Here is a 19,908-nt window from a genome sequence, read left to right as displayed (position 1 = left end):
TAAACTAGTGACTCAGATTAATGACATCTCCTTATAAAATGTCACTTTTAAAAAAAGAAAGTAACCTGGCACTCTGAAGAGTGTGAAATGATGCTGTATCACACAAGAATGTCTAGAATATATTAGCAAACCACAGAGAGAGGCTTGTTGTACACAAACCAAATGTGTTTTGGATTTTGAAGGACATGCACCTCCCTCCATTCTGAAGGTCTTTAACTCAGGTTTTAATGCAATCCACAGCGTGTCCCAACTGACATGTAAGAGTTTGTATCAAACAGCTAGTGCAGCTGCCAAGTATCAGACAATTAACTTGAAAATCCCTTGGGAGAAAGGGTCCAATTACTAGTTTTATGTCCAGCTCCAGATCTCAATTAGCCGAACGCTGGAATGGAAGAGGAAGCTGGATCTGGGATTTTGACTGGTGGGTTCATCTCGAAATCACAGGTTAATACCTTGCTCAAGATTTACATTTAAAAAATGTGTTCAGAAATGTACGTAACTCATATTTACAAATTCTTAGTTCTTGGCATGTCATTGCTACAGTTGTTCATGTGTCTGTTAATGCACCAAGAGATCCCACCTGAGGTTAGAACACAGAAATGGCCGTATGGGGACAGACACGGAGGTTCGTCTAGCTCAGTGTCTTGTGTTTGGCACTGGGCAATGACAGACGTCTATAAAAACAACAGGGTGAGCATGTAGTGATATTTTCCCCAAACACTCTGCCAGCCTCCAACAGTTTGGGGCTCAGAGGCTTCCACAAGTGGTGTCTTTACTTTTAATATCCCTTGATGCTAATAGCTCACCTTTTCCAGATGCTTTACATGCAAATATGAGACAGACTGTGCTTTGAAGAAGGTACAGGCTATGTCAGTGTGAGAGGAGAAAACATGCTAGGAAAAGGTGGAGTGGATTCCCAAGCTCAGGCCACAAGTTGACAGCGTAGACCAGAAAACTTCCCATAATCCTGGAGTTAATGAAGTCAGGGGCAGACTTGCTCTTGCCATGGCTGGGCCTGGAGTACCCAGACCCATGCAGCACCCATTGGGTCACCTGGATTGCAAAACGGAGTTAGGGCAATTTGGAGACTTGGTCCCGGTCCATCATGCAGATCCTGGCAGCACTAGGGAATCAGACTTTGAGACCAAAGGTGAGGTTCAGAGGGCAGATTTTGAAGTGCAGTGACATTGTTTGTCCCTTAAAGACAATTTCTTGATATAACAGCAATATAGGGGCCTACTGGTATGTAACCGAGCTAGCCGGTTCCTTTCTGTGTGCATGAGAACTGAAGGCTGACCCAGTTCAAAGGGTCCTTCTAGCTCAGCACTGTATCCCTGACAGTGGTCAGTGGCAGATGCTAAGGAGAAAAAGCAAAAGGAAAAGGCATGTATATTCTCCTGGTTTACCTCCCAAGCTTTAGTTCTAGAGAGGAGAGGAGTAAAATATATCCTGAGTATCCTAAACCATAGGACTTCAGACGTAATGTTCACCCTTTGGGAATGTGTGGGCGACATTATTGTATATTTGTGGTTTTAAACACAGTTAAACTTATTTACTTCAGAGCACAAAGGAAAACCAAACTGTTTGTGGAGAACAAACCAGGAAACTTGCTTAACTCTCCCCAGCTCTCTGTAACAATGGACCATAAATAGGTCAGACATTTCTTGGGAACCAGGGAAGATGAGTATTGGAAAATGCCACAAATTATGTTTAAAGAACATTAAAGTGGTGACAGACCAGTAAATGCTGGGAAATTCAAAGATACAACCAGAAGCTGCTTGTATAGCTCATGCCAGAATGGGGGTGAGGGGTGCAAGGCACATGATGTAGTAAGACTAGCGTGTTAACCTTTACTATTAAAATCCTTGGCTGTTTTTACAAATATTTTCCCCCTAAAAATGTCATGAAACTTTTCTCATCTTGCCAGTTCACCCAGTTAACTAGAACCACTTGAGGATGGGCTTTATCTCAGCTAGGTTTGGCTGCCTACAGTTAAGCATCTAGTCTAAACTTGTCATCTTGTTCACTGGAGAAAGGTAGATGCTTCCAGAGAGCAGCTCATCCCAACACAAGAGATGTCTAAAGCACTGGAAATAAATTGCAATTTGGCAGTGCTTTCTGCCTCCGCTGACTATTGAGGGCGTGTAGAGAATTGGCCTAGACTTTTAGGCTTTGGCCAGCCCAACTGTAAAACAACCCAATTTAAGTAAAAGCAATCCTTGGAAGTTTGCTTTTTGGTTTGGGGTTTTTTTTTTTTTTGGTGGTTTTTTTTTGTTTGTTTGTTTGTTTTTTTTTTTAACCCAGTTGATAGAGTGAGTAATTTAGAATAAAGGCAGGTTTCTTTTAAAAATAAATAAATTTCTAAATCACATGATTTCAAAGCAGAGTCTGAAAACATGTTCTTTGGAGCTCACAAACAAAAAGCCATCAATTCCTACATGATAATTTCTAAAATGACATATGACTTCTGTGGATCTGAATATCTTTTGGAGCATTTGATGCTGATAGTTTTGGTTTTAATCTTCAACTTGATTTAATATTAGTTTTCTTATTTTAAATATGGAGAACTTCCTCCTGTGTATGCCATTTACCTCAGTAACACAGATGGCTCTCAGACAGCCATTACTCTCCTTCTGTGCTGTTTTAGTCCTGTGCCCTAAATAAAGAACTGGTTAAAAGTCTGATTTTTTGATAGGACCTTACTACAATTTTGAAATATTTGGTTCCTAGTAAAAATAAGAATAAAATTAGCTTTTTATTTAAAAAAAAAATATTGAAATGTATTCCCTAATCCGGGATATTATTCAACTGACAGCATAGAGCAGTTGATTGTCTGTATAGGGTGCCCATGGCTTTTGCTCACTGTCAGGGCTGGTTATGGTCTTGGCTTTGTTTGCTTCTCCAGAAGTGTGTTAATGTGCCACAGTCAGTTAGAGCAGGATTATCCGTGTGCCAGAGCTGTATCTTGGTTGCTGGACACAATCATGTCACCTTTTCTATGTAGCTCTTTTTACCATTCTTGTCTGAGGCAGCATAATGAGTGAGGAGAGGACATTTCAGTGGTGGGGAGGACAATGCTGTAGTTCCTGAGTGCAGCAGAGATTTGAGTTAACCTGCCATAAATTAGTGAACTCCTAGATGGCTCTAATACTAATTTCAGGGACTGTGTTTTAAATACAGTCCAGAATCCTGAAAGAGCAAAAATGGTCTAGAGCCTGGAAAGCGCAGCACTGCCCCACCCCAACCTTTTGTGTTCAGAGGATCAGGATCCCCAGCACCATTAGAAAAAAAGTTAAGTTTGTCTACTTATTACTGTGTAAATCCATATCTGCAGGAGCCCAGGAGCTCAGATATGTGTCAGTCATTGCAGTGAAGGCAGACTGGAAGTGATGGTTAGATGGTTATATTTGGTATATCTCTTTTGAGTGCTCTGATCATTTGCAAGGGAAGATCCAGCATCCTTCAGAAGCCAAACTTTGCCTTGCTGTAGTAATCAGTTATACCTCCACCAAATTAACAGAAAATTAAAACAGCAGCACATGGCGCTTTCACAGTGTACAGATGTCAGCTGGGCACCAGTGCATTTAAAAGCCTGCCTGGGCTGGGGCTGTGCAGTGAATCTCAGCCTGGGCTTGCGCTGTGCCGTGTTCAGACACGTAACTGCCTATCATTTATCAATCAGATTTGTTGGACACTGTCACGACCCCAGTGTTCACCTGAGCAAACATAGGCATCCTGCTGCTGTAGGCTAAAGTTATTGCATTAAACCGGGGCTAATGCTTGTACTAGGAAGCAAGTGCCTGCCATGTATGGAAACAGAAATAATGTTGTTACGGCTGAGGAGGAGAATGCTTGTAAATATTGTAGTCACTGGCTTTTGTGTGGGTTACATCAAGATTGTATTCAAACACTGACAGGTTAATTACATGTTTCAAAGCTTGTTTACTGTGATCTGAGAGGAAAGTGTTATTAAAGAAGTGTTCAGCATCTAATAGTGCTTTTTTTCCCTTTCTTCTCCCTTCTCAATGTTTTCCTCTAGCTGATTACTCCTCATGCCATCCGCGTACAGACGCCTCCCCGACATATCCCAGGGGTTGTAGAAGTCACATTGTCCTACAAGTCTAAGCAGTTTTGCAAGGGAACGCCTGGCAGATTCATTTACACAGGTAAGGACACTTCAGTACTAGATATAACGTGGAGAAATAGGGCAGGCAATATATCACACTTGCTAGGGCTTCTGCTTTCGTCATTAAAAGCTGTACTGTATTTTATTATTTTGGCTGAGCGCATCATTGAAGGTACCAATTTAAGGTTGGATTTCAGAAATGGATGACTGTAAAGATGTATCTGAAAACACACCAGTGTGGGATTTTTGTTGGCTTGTTTGTCCTCGCAATGGGACGTCTCTTCACGCAGGAGGGGGGAGGAAGGAGAGAAACAGATCCTCCAGTACCTAAACAAACAGAGGAAGAGGGCAAGCGTAAAGAGTCAGACATACTAGTGTAATCATGAACCTGCCTTCCAAGAAACGTCTTGCTGAATATCTCCATCTCATGTTGTCCAGCAAGTGTTGCAAGTGTTCAAAGCAGCAGCCTGTCTGCCTGCCCGCCCATCTCACTATAACATACTTGTCTCTGACTCCCGGAGAGGTTAAGTAGCTTTCACCCCAGCCGATGCTGCAGTCATAGTGACTTGCAGTGGGTTTTGGGGTGGCATCCCACGCTGAGACCACTAAGTCGAGTGGTTTGGCCTGAAGAATTACTAACAGAAAACCACACTAGGACATTGCAGGTGCTGTCAATGTTAAACCACTCCCAGTAGTGTTAAGAATGGCCTGGGAAATAAATCAAGTAGCAGCCTAACTTCTTTTTAGAAAGAACGTGTGTCATTGATTCCTTAGAAGGTACGCATGCTACAGGAATTAATGGCTTGGTCCAGGTTTTGATGTGCTTATCCTTTTATGTGCTTGTTCGACATATGCAGACAGGACTACCTCTGTAAGTGTTTGCCTGAACTGTGGTTCATCACAATCCAGTGCAATTCCTTTCCCCATTCTTCATTGCCCCTGAAACTTTAAGAACAAGATATATCATAAATACTTGTGGCTATGAGGCATTCTGAATTACATTGGGCACATACATTGCTCCAACTGTGAATGTGCGCATGGGGACTCGAGGCAGAGGAGAGACTTCTGTGCTCCAGCTGGGTAGCAAAGCTCTCATTTTTTTTTTCTTAACACTGAGCAACTTGAACAAAGGTGCCTTATAAAGCTTTGTTGTCTTTTTCAAATACCCTCTCCCCCAGTTGGGATTATGCACTGCGTTTCTTTAAACTGGGTCTTAAAGTGTTCATGTATCGCCTTGCTGGCTGAGCAGCAGGCGCTTGTGGAGGCTGTGTCAATTTCTTGTGAGCATTATGATTTCAACAATGTGTGGGAAATTCATATATTGGACAATAACGCACCATATCAAAAAAGTTATTTAGAGTCTGAATGTGTTGGAACAAAAGAAAAAGCGAAGGGTCAAATTGCCAGCTGGTGCAAATTGCCAGCGTATACCACAGGAAAGCGTCAGCCAGAGCTCTGGACAGTTTGACCAGGAATCCTTTCCCTTCTCACTTTCTTACCCACAATAAGTTGTGCTGTCCTGCTTGTTGTCAAGCCACTGGGGTGGCTGCACCTTGGGCTGGTGAAATGGCAAGTATGCATGCAGAAAAAGAAGAAAGGGAGGAAACCTGCCCCCCTTGACTTTGCAAAGAAATTTGGGGTGGGGTGGGGGGTTGTTTTGCGATTTAAATGTAAAAATGGCTTGGACCCCTTTTGGTTTTGCTTTTCAGATCATCATTAATTAGCTTTTTCAGTAAAAAGGAGAGCGGCAGTTTACCCTGTCTGCCCAGAAGCAGATGGCTGAATGTGGAAATAAATTGTCCCAGTAGGGAGAGTGTTTCCATATATGCATTTTCAGGTTAGTGTTTAAAACACATTATTTTTCATTCAGTGAATGAAAGTTATGAAATAGTAAACAACAATGATAAAATCAAAGGTGATCCAATCCATGGACAATTCTCTCACTTATGCAGCTTTTATGGAGTTACGGTAGATACAGAAAAGCTATTGTGACTGAAATCGTACCTCATACAATTTGCATTTTCCTTTTAGAGGCAGCCTGAGCTTAAATGTGGCTTTTTAAAAAGGACTAAATGAAACTAAAATAAAAACAATTAATGCATCCTGACCTTCAGAAGTGCCTTCCAGCCCTTTAAACAAAATGCAGGTTCAGTACACGCCTGCCGATTAGTTTTAGTTAATTGAAAATTATAGGATTGACCCAAGAGGAAAATTTTGTTTGCACTCCAATCACTTTTACAAATTAAGGAAAATTACCACAATTTTGTTTAGCTAAGGTTTCACACTGAGTTCACGAAATTAGCTCAGCCATCCCAACAAAGTCAGCACTTTGTTAGTGAGCACTAGAAAAAAACTAATAGTCTATGGTGTGTACAAACGAAGCATAGAAAAAGCTATGATGCTTTAGAGAACTAGGCCAAGTGTTTTTAATTAGGATTATTGGTTCATTGTAAGTTTTGAAGAACAATCAAACTAGCAGATTAGCTGTTTCTTTTAAAGCTAGAATTTCTTGCCATTCATTTTTCCCATGAGAACTTGTTTTAACTCCCACATAGCACTATTTTTTTTCTTTTTTTTTTTAACAAGGCCTGCAGGAAATGGACCAATTGGAAGTTGGGATACAGTAACATTCCCCAGCATCACTCCAGCCGATGGGAGTTTTTCACAATGTTCTGCAGTGAACTCAGTGTTCTGGAACATATTACAAAACCACAGAGGCCAAATGTTTTCTCAGAGGAGTTTGGCCTCTGTTTTTGGCCGAAAACATTTCAGCATCACTTGCTGCTTATTTACCCTGCTATTAGGAACAAGAAAAGGGGAGAGGAGAAAAAGAGAAAAAAAACTAAAAGAGAGTGTGAGAGAGAGAGGGAAAAAGACCTGGGGTTTGTGGGCGGTGCAGGAGTTGATCAAGCGTAGTTTCCTTTCTGGTGAGAATGTCCCTGCTCGTTAATGGTCCCATTTTGTGGTCAGGTCTCATTTAGAAGAAATTATTTTTAATCAGTGTTCAACAAAATATCCCCTCAAGCCACCTGGCTGTAAACTGTTTTTTTCTTACTGTTAAGTACTTAAGTTCTCAGAAGAAAATACCCAGTGACCCATTAATTTTAGCCTTTTTTTCCCCTTTAACTGCAAATAACTTGGTAACATGATCTCTAAGTAGTCCATGTGCCATCTAGGAATCAAGGTCACATATATACAGAGAAATCCTGGCTTTTGTAAGTATTTTTGAAAGAAATAAACCAGTGTCAACCCTGTGCTTACAAGAAAACATAAGTTTTTTATTTTCCATCTGCAAAGCAAGCCATTAGCATGCACTTATAGAGCAATTATTTCTTGGATTTTAAGCTTTGACATTCCTGAGAGAAAGTTACTAGAAATACAGAAGTCTGAACGCATCTTGCATGTGTCTTCATTTTGGAATAATATTAAAAGTCCATAGTGCACATGGAAATACCCAAACATGATGGTCAGTATTTCCCTGTGGCACCCTTCATCTGTAAGTCTCTTCTGGTATTGAAGAGCACTGAATGAATTAAGCTTCATGTCACAACTTAGGAGTCAGGTATATATCACTACCATTATTTTAGGACTGGAGAAACTGAGATAAAGGAAGAAGCCATTAGGGATACAAATCCGTAGGTAGTTTGCCAAGGTGACTCAGGGCATATATGGTTGAGTTAAATAAGGGATGAGAATTGGCACAAATTTGTGATACCTGGACAGACCTTTGAGATTTTTGTTTTGTTTTAATTAAAAAAAAAATGGATGCATCATGAACAGCATGATTTTCACAGATGAATTTTGCTATAGTACTAAACTGCAAGATTTGAGTGGGACTGCATGAATGTAAGTGAAAGGAGAATTTATCTCTCTGCATATTGGAAAGGACATATGGAAGGTCCATAAAAATGCATTATGCTGTGTCTTCTACCACCTGCTCAGTTTAAGGTTTTGTGCTTTTTTTCCCAAACAAGAGTAAAGGACTACACAGGGGCCAGAAGTATATAGCTTTGTCACTAAGGCTGTGTATACAACACGGGGTTAATTCAGATTCTTGGCCAAGCAGTACCCCAAATACTGTTCCTTTTTTTGAACATTGGTTACCTGGTTGGATACAGGATGGAATTTAGGGACCATTTTCATTTGCCTTAATCTTGCAGAGAGCTGTGGGCTACATCATTTGTGTGCCGACAGGGTACCTAGAGAAACAGGCAAGTGCCCCCACAGTTCATCTGGGGTTTGTTATAACCTATGGGATATGGTATGTCCCTGGAAGTGCTAAGAACAGGGATGGGTGGATGTAGGATCAGTGTAGACACACGGGGCTTGCTGTGCAGTATGAATAACCCAGACGCTGAGCGCTGATCCTCCTCCATAATTGTGGCAAAGGCCGAGTGGGTCAGAGTGGAGCCCTGCTGAGACTGACCGGTGTTTGCGTTGGGCCATTGTGTGTAGAGTGATGTAGAAATGTGAGCACTGTGAAGGTCAGGATATTCGCAGAATTTCTGGGAAAATGCGTCTTTCTCTGAAATGTCATAGGGCTTCTCAGAGAACTTTTCACTCCCCTAGTTGCTTCAAAGAAGAAATAGCCTCATGTGGAAAAATCCCTGCTCCATCCTCATTTCACCCTTTATTTACTTCCGAAAACGTCTGAGTCTGTGTACAAACAGGAAGAGCCTTACAGATCACAGACCATTTGGGTAACATTTTCAAAAGCCTCAGTTTTAGGTGGCTTCATTTTTAGATTTTTATCTTTAAATGGTTTAATTTAGAGAAGCACAGGGGTAGTAATCTTCTGAGAATCATTCTCTCTTAGTTTCTTAAGTCAAATACCTCCAAAAGTAAGAGACTAAAAACTACCTGGCCCTAGAAGCAGAGGTTTAAGTCATGTACACAGATCTGGTCAGAACTGGAACCACTTAAAAGGTGATCTCCAGTCCCTAAAGTTTCCAGCCTGGCAAACTTAAGTGATTCCTTTGCTAGGAAAATTTTCTTCTTTCAAGAAGGCATCAATAACTATGCAAAGTTCAAAAGATACATAATCAATGAAGCAATCAGTTTTCAGAATGGAGAGTTCTGGAGTTTGTAGACTTAAATAAAGAAAAAAAAAAAGAAGAAAAAAGAAGTGGTGATAAGAGACAGACTAGCTGTCAAGAGGTTCCGGTAGCCCCACCGGAGCCTTTCTTGATCCCTGTGGGCTAGAGTTTGACCCTTACACCAGCTAACCTTGGCCATAGCTGCGTATCTGTTAGTTCCTGAGAAATGTTAAAACCTAGTGGCAGTTATTCTCAACATCAGTAATACACAACCTCATTAGTTTTACAATACCACATACATGTGTGTTTATTATTAAATCATGAGCACTTAAATAACTGATTAGTATAAAGGAGGAGAGAAGGCCACCATCAACAGAACAATAAAAATAAAATAAAAAAGCCAGCATCTGTGATGCTGTCTTGGGTTTTATCCTGATGTGTTTATAAAATTCTTCACTCTCAAAGATATGATGATCATTAATCTGAAATGAAATATAGAGCATATCACTTCTCCAGAAGAGTGACCAGGTATGAGATCTGGTAGCTAGCAAATGAATGCCATTTGTTTTTAACAGCAGTTTTTATCTGCCTTTCACTAGTAAATATTAATAGCGGTGGTAGAATAAAAACTATCAGCTGTCTCGAAGTTAAATAGTCATGGAGTGCTACAGAAGAACAGAACAAAATCCCTCAATACAAGAAAATGTATGAAGTTTAAAATAAGAGCTGGTGTCTGTTCTTAAAAGCAGGAGAGCCCTGCGCTGCAGGTTACCCTGTGCTTTGGGCGCGCAATATAAAGTCTTTTCCTGATCTCAGAGAGACTCTACAGAGGAGAGATGGTAAATCCTAATTATAGCACAATCACACACGAAAGAATGAAATTAAATTCTTTGTAAATGTAGACTTTTACTGCTGAATTTAACCAATGTCTCTGGAAACAAGCAAAAAAACCCTCCCAACAGCTATCTGAAAAATATACTAATGGAGAGTTCACTGGGTTCCCCCTTCATCTCATTGGGCTGAGTGTTCGTTCCCAGCTGAACCTTACCGTGGGACACTGGAGGCATCGGGTGGTGTGTGCAGCTCAGAGATGGACCTGTCTTTGGGGCGGTGCATTGGGCTGAAGAAGTTAAGCTGTACGCATGGCTTTCTGCTACCATAGGAGTTTGCCATAGTCACTGAAGAACTGGGTCCTCATGGCACCACTGCTGGGTCAGGGACACTTGCAGGTAGAATACAGACAGGAAAACAAGGGAGGGATTGGTTCAGTCTCTCCCTCCAAGCACCCACATCAGTGATGTGATCTTGGGTGTTACCTGCCCTTGAAAAGGAAAGTTGCCCTCAGGAAATCTTGATTTGAGTTAAAGCTTGAACCTGTCCCTTTCTAAGTTCCAGTCCATTAACTTAGTTGCCTTGCTGAGTCAGTGTTAACACCCGGTCTGCCCAGCCTGCCTGGAAATTTTTTTGGGAAAAAAAAAAGAAAATGGTTGCAATTGTTTTGGAACAAGCTTTCCTAGATGAAATAACTTCAGTCTTTATTATTTGGTGGTGGGCTTGGGTGTTAAAGTTGTAACAAAAATGTTTGTTTTGAAGTTTGTTAGGACATGTCCGGTGGAGTGAAGTATGGGCAGTTATCAGGGTTGAATATTAGGAATATTAGGACTATTAGGGTTGTTGGTTTGGTTTGCAGAAACTCAGGAAAGGAAGCTGGGAGGAATCCTAATTGATTGCAGGGAAAAGGGTGTTTCCAGACAGTGAGGAGGCAGTGGAGGTAGACTGGAAAATCCCTTTTGCGTGCTAATAGGAACACAGAACCCTCATATCTTTGGTATTTCTTAAACACTGGTAACACCATAACACACTGCAAAAAACATTCACTAAAAGTGTGCAGTGTACCTGTAGGACAGCTGCAAAATGAAAGCAATTACAGCAACCGTCAGAATAAAGCTGCCTGTGAAGGAAACATATTATTTTGCATATTTTATGTACACACTTTCCAAGAAATATGACCTTTATTTTCTAGTTAGAGGGAAGTGCAATCAGAGTCTATGCAGCAAAGGGTAGCTGGATCATTAAAAAGAGTATTTTCTCTGATATTAGAAGTCTAAATGGGCACTAGTCCTTATTCACAACCTTGGCTGTTTCTGTCTGCCCTGAGTTAATAAGTGATAAGGCCAAAAGAGAAATAAATCACTGAAGTCCCTGTCCAAAGAAAACATATTGACTACAGCCAAGCAAATAACAGCCCATAACCAATGGTCCCATTCATCATTCATGTAATAGGGATATAAAGTATTCTCTACCTATGAAACCATAGAGTAGGAAAAAGCCTGATAAGCCCCCAATCTAAGCTATGTGATTTGATTATTAAAGGACATGAACTGTTTGTCACATACCTTTAATCTTTAAGATGTGTTGCCATTTCTAAACTATAAATTTGTGGTAAAGGATTAGAAAGCTATTAACGATAAAGGTATAAACTAGACTTTATAAGGATTCCTGCAATTGTCATGCAACCCTGTAGACCCTTGGAACCTTAACCTATTGAATATGATATAACATAGTTATCTGACCTTCAAAGCCAATAAACCATTTTTTGCTTTTCAAGTTCCAGACTTACTCCATGATAAATTAACCCTCTGGGTTCACAAAATAAGCCTTGTAAATTCTTTTCTTTATCCCCACCCCAAAACCTTTAAATTTTCATGCCTTTGCTTCAAAACTCTCTTATTCCAGACTGAAATTGTTAATCTTTTTTTTATTCTCCTTTTAGCTCATGTCAGTTGATAAGATATTATTCCCTCTTTTAAAAAAATGGCCAATAAAACAGAGAGCTGAGATGAATTTCTAAAAAGCCTGAATTGCACTGTTTCTACAGGGGGCTTCACTGTCTTGTTTCTTAATGTATTGGTATTCAGATTAGACAACTGCCATGGAAATGGACAGTTTATAGTCGCAGCAGTGGCTGTACTGCTTACCTTCCTGCATTTTGATCCTGTACCCTGAGAAGAGGGACAAGGCACTATCTTTTTGCTGGTCCAGAAAGCAGACTCCTCGGCAACTTGTTGTCCCCGAAATATTTCATAGACGGTTAGCTGGGAATTTTGGCTGCCTTGCGGGTATATACGTACCTAACTCATCCTTCCTGTGCTTCTCATGGGGTGCAGCAGGTTTTGATTTCTGCCTGGAACCGTGTGCAGGATTTACTGTGTGTTGTTGAAAAATGGCCAAGCTGTGGGCTAGACTGTCAGAGGTGCCCGTGCGCACAGCACGCTGGCTCTGGCGAGGAAGTCAGAACGTGACTTTAGTGCACGGCTGCCTGAGGCACGCTCTTGCACAGCACTACCTGCAAAATAGCCTCCTTAAGATGTGCTTAATCCTTTGAGGTGCTTGTTAGTGAGGGTTCGTTTTGCCTAGGCATTTTGTTACCGAAGTGAACACTGTATGGCTGGCTCAGACCAGCAGTGCGGTGTGCAGCCATCGGTCCCTGGAGGCAGGACCTGGGCAGCCTCGCTTGCTTTGCGCTTGTACTAGCATCCCTACGCAGCCAGTAATGCTTATCTAGCCTGGTTAAAGCTCGCTGACAGCAATGACTACAGAGTAGATGTGCCCCAATATAGCCCATGTCTACAGATTCAGGCTTTTTTGTTAATATATAGATAAAAGGAAAATCTTGTACTCATAGCCTTTCATCTCACTGGATGCAAGAGCAATTTATTGGATGGAGCGTGGAGCTCTTTGTACTTTTCTGCTATCTTGCAAGAACTCACACAGGCTGTTCTGCTTAGTTATGAAGATATCAAGTGCACAAGTGATGTGGTCTGCTATGGTGTCTGGATAGGGATGCTGGAAACAGTTTAGTCGCAGTATGACTCGGCTCAATCCTCAAGCCTTCTCAGGCTTGCCCAAAACACTGCAGAGTTTCCTCCTGGTGCAGGCTGCAGTGTCCGTTGTTACTTTATTTAGGGTATTTCTGTATGTAACGTATTGCAGTCTGCAGTGCAGACGTGCCCTTGTAGGCTGGAGAGACACTGTACTGTTGGCACCACAGGAGCCAAGAGAGGGAAAGACAAGCAACTTGGGAAGGAAGGGAATTGTAACCATGATGTTTTAAATGATCTGAGACATTTGGCAGTAGTCCACATTTATTTCATGATAATCGCTGACTAATATTTTAGAGAAAGTAGAATTTTCTTGAAGGTTCAATCTGCACAAAAGTTTCACCAATCTCAACAAAATTCCCTAGGACCTTCTGGCAGATCTCTATCATCACCCAGTTGCTGATGTTGCTAAGGAAGAACATTGTGGCGCTAATACTACTGCATTTTTTAAAAATTTCTCCAACTTCCAAACCCCCCCAAAAAAACCTCTCAAGCCCAATAAAAAAATCTCAAGCCCAATTGTTTGAGGTCTTCATATAAGCTTATATAACCTTTGAGGTCTTTATATAACCTTCACTGAAAAGTGTTTTGCCATTGGATCTTGCCATTGGTCTGTTGTGAGCTCTGCAGTTAATTAGAGAAGTGTAAAACCATCATTGCTTAATTCTGCCAAGCCAAGCGTATGCAGATCTTTTATTCCACAAGGTAGGACAGGAGTCATTTAATATATTAGTATACAAACGTGTTAGCATGATGTAAATTAGACTGTGGTTTTGCAGTATGTCAGCTATTCTGCATGAACTCCTTTCATACCCACGCCGAACTTAGATTACCAAGTACCAGATAGTTCATGGCAGTTTACACCTTGGGGAGATGAGTGTGAACTATCCATTCAGTATCGCAATAAAGAACCTGGATTTGGACAGTTACCCTTGGAGACCTACAGTCTTGCACAGTTTGCCCTGGCCATACCCACTGTTATTTCATCTTTCAGTGTCTTCTTTAATTTCCCGCCTCTCCCTTCCCTCCCAAATGTGATTTTTTTCATCTTTTTCCTGTTGGCATAAATTGTGGTTAACCTCTTTGTATGAAGAGTTGTGGACTTGAACTGCTCTTGCATAGCACCAGGTGTCAGCATTGGTGGTTAACAAGAGGAAACCCCATTCCCAGCAGACAAAGGGTTAATTAAAAAAACAAAACAAAACAAAAAAAAGCAGAGAGAGAAACCCCAAGTAATCAACTAAGAATGTGGTGTTTTTTTAAGTCCCATGGGACAGAAAATGCACATGGAAATTAAGGTGGTGTAACGGTCATCTAGCAAAAATACATTTGTTAAAAGAGAAAGTGGTGCCAAACTCTCCATTTTAAATCTGTGAAAATTACAGAGCAAAACCTGTGATGTCTATGAATAATTGTGACACTTGCTGTCAATTTTTAGTACTGCAGCATCTTTCAGGGTGGGCTTTATCCCTTTTCAACATGATGAGGTCCTCTTTTACTTTGTCTGCATAAGGGATAGAAATCTAGTGAGCCCTAGTGACCCTCCCTTTGGAGCTCTGGGGCGTGATACCCCCTTCACTCACTGTCTCAGACATCATCTTAGAAGTGGGTGAATCACCATCAGGAAACTCTTCTCTCTGTCTGCAGATGGGCTCTAAACAAGTGCTCAAATACGCACTTGGATGGCTGAAGCTGGGTGAGAAGCATTACACCCTCAGTGACCCCAGATGCTAAGAGCTGTGTGGGAAAGTAACTATTACCCCAAGTATTGCCATCCCATGATAGTTTCTGAAATACGTGTGCTTATTGTCCCCTCTTTGTTTTTTTTTTTTTTTTCTCCTAACTTATATCCTATTCCTAGCTTTCAGTGGGGTACTTTCCTTAGAAGACTACAACTCATCAAATAAAAATACATAGTTTGTATGCTCAGGCAGTTCTAGCAGCAAGCTTGTGTTAGTAACAATGAAAGGCAAGATTTTACTGCCAGAAGTAACCATGAATTCATGTTGAAAGGTCACTTCTTCAAGGGAAATATTTTTTCCAAATGTAGATCTCTGACTAGTTTCCCCATTCCAAAAAGAATTCTCCCCAAAGTTCACAAGCATGTTGTGCACAGCTACTAGAAATAGTCATTATATTGTTGTTCCTAAAAATAGGTCTTCGAGTGGCCATCATACTGAAAAACAATAATATTTTCCCTACAGGTTTTTAATTTCTAGGTACTTTTGGTTCCCTTAATTCTTGCATTGAAATGTGCGTGTTGTCTATTTGAAAGGAAGAGAGGGAAACATGCCTCGCCTATTTGCCCTAGATTGTGTTTTCCCTGGCTGTTTTTGTCAGCTCAGGCTCTGTTATTGATAGAGGGGCTCTCCGGACTGAGCACTGGTCTGGCAGGTCAGGGACAGGAACGAGGTATCTTTTGCACTAGGTATCTTTTGTTCTGGAATGAAGACTTTAGTTCAAATTTCCCAAAGCCAAGGCTAGTCTGCACTTAGTTTCTTTGCCAAAACTGTTCATCCTTGCATCACTTGCAAGTTCTGTTAAAAAGACAAACGAACCTCCTTTAAATTGCAGCCTAAGGGAAAGGATGGAAATGACCCCCTCCCCTCTCCAATTTCCCCCATTAGACTTTTTTTCACAGATGTTCATGCTGATTAGAGCTGGGAAATAAGGGTATTTCTGTGGACCATGAATATTCATTTGTTTTTTGGCAATGAATTTCCTTCAGTTTCCCTGTAGCGCTCCCTGTGAATGCTTGAACAAGTGAGCTAGCCGAGACAGTCCGTTTTAAGAAAAACTCAGAGCTTACTATGGAAAGTTCACTTTCCATAGTGTATATGTCTTTGCCTGAACAAAAGGATGTAAAACTTACTGTTGGTTGTTAAGAAACATGACTCGAAACCAGCAAACACTTACACACAGGTGAGGTGATGCCCTCTCCGAACATGTGCTATAAATGGAGAATTTAACCCAAAAATTTCTAACAATGATCTCTTTAATGATCTATCTATAAGGATAAGGTTAATCAGAAAAACTATTTGGCAAATACTTTCAGCTAACAAGTTAATTGGAGAAAAATATCTCTTTGCACAGTTACTGAGAGGGGATGGTTTGTTATGAATTATTTGCCCCACTGTAGTACTGATGCCCAGATCCGAAGAAGCTGATGGACTTGCCCTTTGAGGGGTCTGCAATGCTATGCCTAATTAGACCGAATGGATATGAGCAGAAATCTATACTATTTATAGCAGAAAATCTGAGGGAGTTTTTTTTTCCTTTTAAAATTTTTGAAATGTTATAAAACATTGAATGGAGATTACTGTACCTCCTACTGATCAATCTTGTAATTCTGCAGTAAATCTGAGGATAGAAATTGTAGCCGATGTGTAGGGAAGAGCCAGGATCCGGCTCTGAAGTCCATGAGCAGCTGGGCCAGGCAGACTGCACGCATGAATTCAGCAGAATTCCTCTGACTTCAGTGGAATCTGCATTATCCTTTCAAATTACAACATTGCGGTCCTTGGGATCACCCAAAATTGTCATTATTTTCTGTGTAGCACCTTAATACTTACCCAGCGTGTGCTGTGGAATAATGTACACAATTTTACAATAACTATGTAATTAACTCACTTTGCTACTCCCCTCTCCAGGGAAACTCAGGCTTCTATTAATGCTATTAGGAAGGTCCTATGCATAGAACAAAGAAAGTGGTGCAGCAGATGAGTTAACATGATTTGATTTGCAGATGCTTTAAACACTTAGCAGGAGACAGCTACGGAAGCTAATTAAATCACTCTAAGGTGCACAGGATTATCTGCTTTGTAAGAAACAATTTCAGTGAATTATGGTTGTCCTTTAGCTGAGGGGAAGTAAAAAGCATATTTGTTTGGAATTAAATTTCCCACGCGAAGTGCCCATCAGACCTCTCTTTCCCCATACTTCTAAAATAGTCGTCTTTTGTAGCTAATATTTTCTAGGAACGTGAATTTTGGTTTTGTAAGAGTGGCGCTGCTTCCAACTTTCTTACATAAAAATTTTCCTACTTAGCTATTGATTAGGATCTGCCTTTAAGCAGTGTCTTGAGTAAAAAATCGTGTTGGTACATTCACTACTTCTCAGATACTGCGTCTTATTTAGTGTACCGGAATTCCCAGTTTAAAGTAATCACAAAATTTATGGAGAAACGGATAAAAAAGGTTGTAAAATATCGATTTGGGGAAAATAATAACACAACTCATCTATAATAAGAAGAAAAATGAAGCAATAATTCACATGTATTGAACGGCTTGCTGCTGGAAGTATTGATCCGGTGCTTTAGTGTGCAACATCGCACCTAACATTGCAAGGGAAGAACAGCACTGCATTCCCTGCTCATTATTTCACAGACGCTATTGCCTTGTTACACAGGTCCCACAGAGCCTGGACTGCCAGAGGGAAAGAGAGGAGCCCCCAAAATAACCACAAACCTGTAATATCTTAATGTCACAGTATCCCGCTGTAACAACATGCAGACATTGTGCTCCCGTGCTCCTCTTATGACAATCCTGTAGCTTGGCTTTGCTTGAGTTTTTTTTGCTCTTGCTCTCTTCACTACATCACATGTATTGCCTATGTCCTGTATAGATGTGCTGTCTCTTTTGATAGCACGTAAGCAGAAATGGTGTAATTGAGGAAACATGCTTCCCTTAAATATTGACTTTCAGGGTCCACAGATAAAAATCCCTAATCTTATTGCAGCGTTTCCTTATTGTGGCAATAAGCAAGCATGGAAAAAAGGACAGCAAAGGTCAGTGGGATTTTAAAATAAGCGCCCCGACATTTCCACAGCATTAAACTCCATCATGCAACATTGCATCTCTGTTTATCTGCTGACATCTGCAAAGGTATCACACTTGATTGTTTGGCATAAATAATTTAGCAGCAAGAATTTTATAATGAGCACAGATAAGATTCACCTATGTAAAAAAAAAAAAAGAAGTAAGAAATTGTGCGAGGTAAAAAATAGTGAACTCCTGTAACAGGGCAACGTTTTAGCACTCGTGATGACAAACGTGCATCCTGCTCTGTGAGGAAGCTGCTTTATACGTGCCTGCAAACTTGCTGCATCCCCCATGATCGTTATCTAGAAATATGAGCCAGACCAGATGAGCAAGTTCTGAACAGATCAGGCCTCCTGCAAATTTCAGCTAACATTGATCTGCAGGATTTGCACTGGATCCTCAGCATTGTTGGGCTCACAAGGTTTGTCCTTTTTCCCCCTTTAATCCACACAGTGCGGGGGGAGAGTGAAACAGACACTTCTGATCGAGGAATGGGGGGAAGGGAGGAAACATGAAAGGAAGAGAATAATCTATGGCTGATGCAGAGGCCAAAGAAAATTGCTTTCTGTAAACTGCAAGGCCCTGCAGTAAGACTCTTGAACCGTCGATACCGAAGCAAGCACAGGTTGCGATGGACGTAGCATCTCACCACACGCTGCTTTCCCAGGCACAAGCTCTCCCTCCATCGGCGTGTGTTCTCCCTGGGCAAGGAGGGCTGAGGCGTGTGCTGTGGCCCCAGCCCTGGGAGGTTTAAGATGCCGTACATTTGCATGCTTGCAGGTCTGTGCTGGCTCAGGAAGCAGAAAACGTGCAATTGTTTTCGTAATCTAAATAACATTTCTAGTTTAGAAACCCTGGGGGAAAATCATTGTCAAGCCGGCAGGTTGAGATGGCATGATGATAAATGACTGAGGTGTGTGTTCTGACTCTGCGGGGACACGTGGGGTGAAGAAAACCCTCTTCTCTCGCACTCTTTGCATCTACAGTCAGGAAGGGACAATTGCAGTCTGAAGACATACTCTTGCCTCTGGAAAGAGGTAGGACCATGCCTTTCTATTCCCTGAAAGAATTATTTTCTTGTGGGTCAAGGTGTTTGTGGTGTAACATCTTTTTAAGGCACTGGCAATGCTTGTGGTTTTTTTCTGCCTTTGGTGATTACAGTCATAGGACAGAGAAAAAAATGCGTATTATGGCTAACACAGGAAACGGCTATGGCACGGGGTGTCAACAGAGCAGTTAAGCAGTTTCATCGGTTCACACACGTGTTTTTTTAGAAAACAGTTTGAGACTTACACTGTTATTGGCCAATGAAAGTTTTCTTACAGAAAAAATTTCCTAGGGATTTTTGTAATGAAGTCTAAAGCTGCATGAAATTCATCACAGATATGTTCTCAAATTTGTGCAGTAATTCCCTAATAACTTTTATCCCTCTAGATTTCACAAATTTGGTAATTTGAGTTTTTGTGGAAGGTTTTTTTTCTTCCAAAGTACTACTTACAGTGCCAAAATTTTTTTCAGGGAAATTGTTTTTTTCACGTATGCTCTCATAATGAAAATTTCTTTTACACTAGAATTCATTCTCTTTTGTTTATTTTCTACTTTGTTTCAGAAGCTGTGCACCCTTTTAAACATTTTAAAGAAAACTAATAAAGGCTCCATATTTACATACATTACTAGTTAATTTTCACTATTATTTTCATTAAAAACAGTGTAAATCAATGGGTATCCTTTAAGTTTCAAGAACATCCTTACTTAGAAGCAGCTAAACAACTTGGTGAAAGTCAAGGAAACTCTTTAGTTTACTTAAGTGTTCTATTAAATTAGGAAGCTAATTGTCAACCTTTGCAAAGTTTCATGGGATTATTTTGAGAATTACGATACCTACAGTCCTTACAGTAAGTCTTGGCTGCCTGACTACAAGCATTTAGTGGACTTTCCATCTCATATTTTGACCTCCGCCGTACCATTTCATAGCCATGCTGACCGATAGGCTTGGTTGGACTTGGGTTGTCTCCTTGTACATCCTGAGCTAAGCCCACTCACTT

The 19,908-nt window shown here is 40.8% G+C and overlaps 1 protein-coding gene across 14 annotated transcripts in view; it reads left to right on the top strand.

Annotated features, from left to right (window-relative positions):
* EBF1 (EBF transcription factor 1) overlaps positions 1-19,908 on the top strand; it is a 279,211-nt gene that overhangs the window by 210,772 nt on the left and 48,531 nt on the right. For all 14 annotated transcript variants that reach the window (XM_059825508.1, XM_059825513.1, XM_059825507.1 and 11 more), the window contains one exon: positions 4,040-4,166. In XM_059825508.1, coding sequence (XP_059681491.1) covers positions 4,040-4,166 — 127 coding nt within the window. The remainder of the gene's footprint in view (positions 1-4,039; positions 4,167-19,908) is intronic.

Source organism: Gavia stellata, chromosome 16 (genome assembly GCF_030936135.1).
Source record: "Gavia stellata isolate bGavSte3 chromosome 16, bGavSte3.hap2, whole genome shotgun sequence".
Taxonomy (NCBI): domain Eukaryota; kingdom Metazoa; phylum Chordata; class Aves; order Gaviiformes; family Gaviidae; genus Gavia; species Gavia stellata.
Note: the sequence above shows the minus strand (reverse complement) of the source record. Positions and strands in the feature narration are given on the sequence as shown.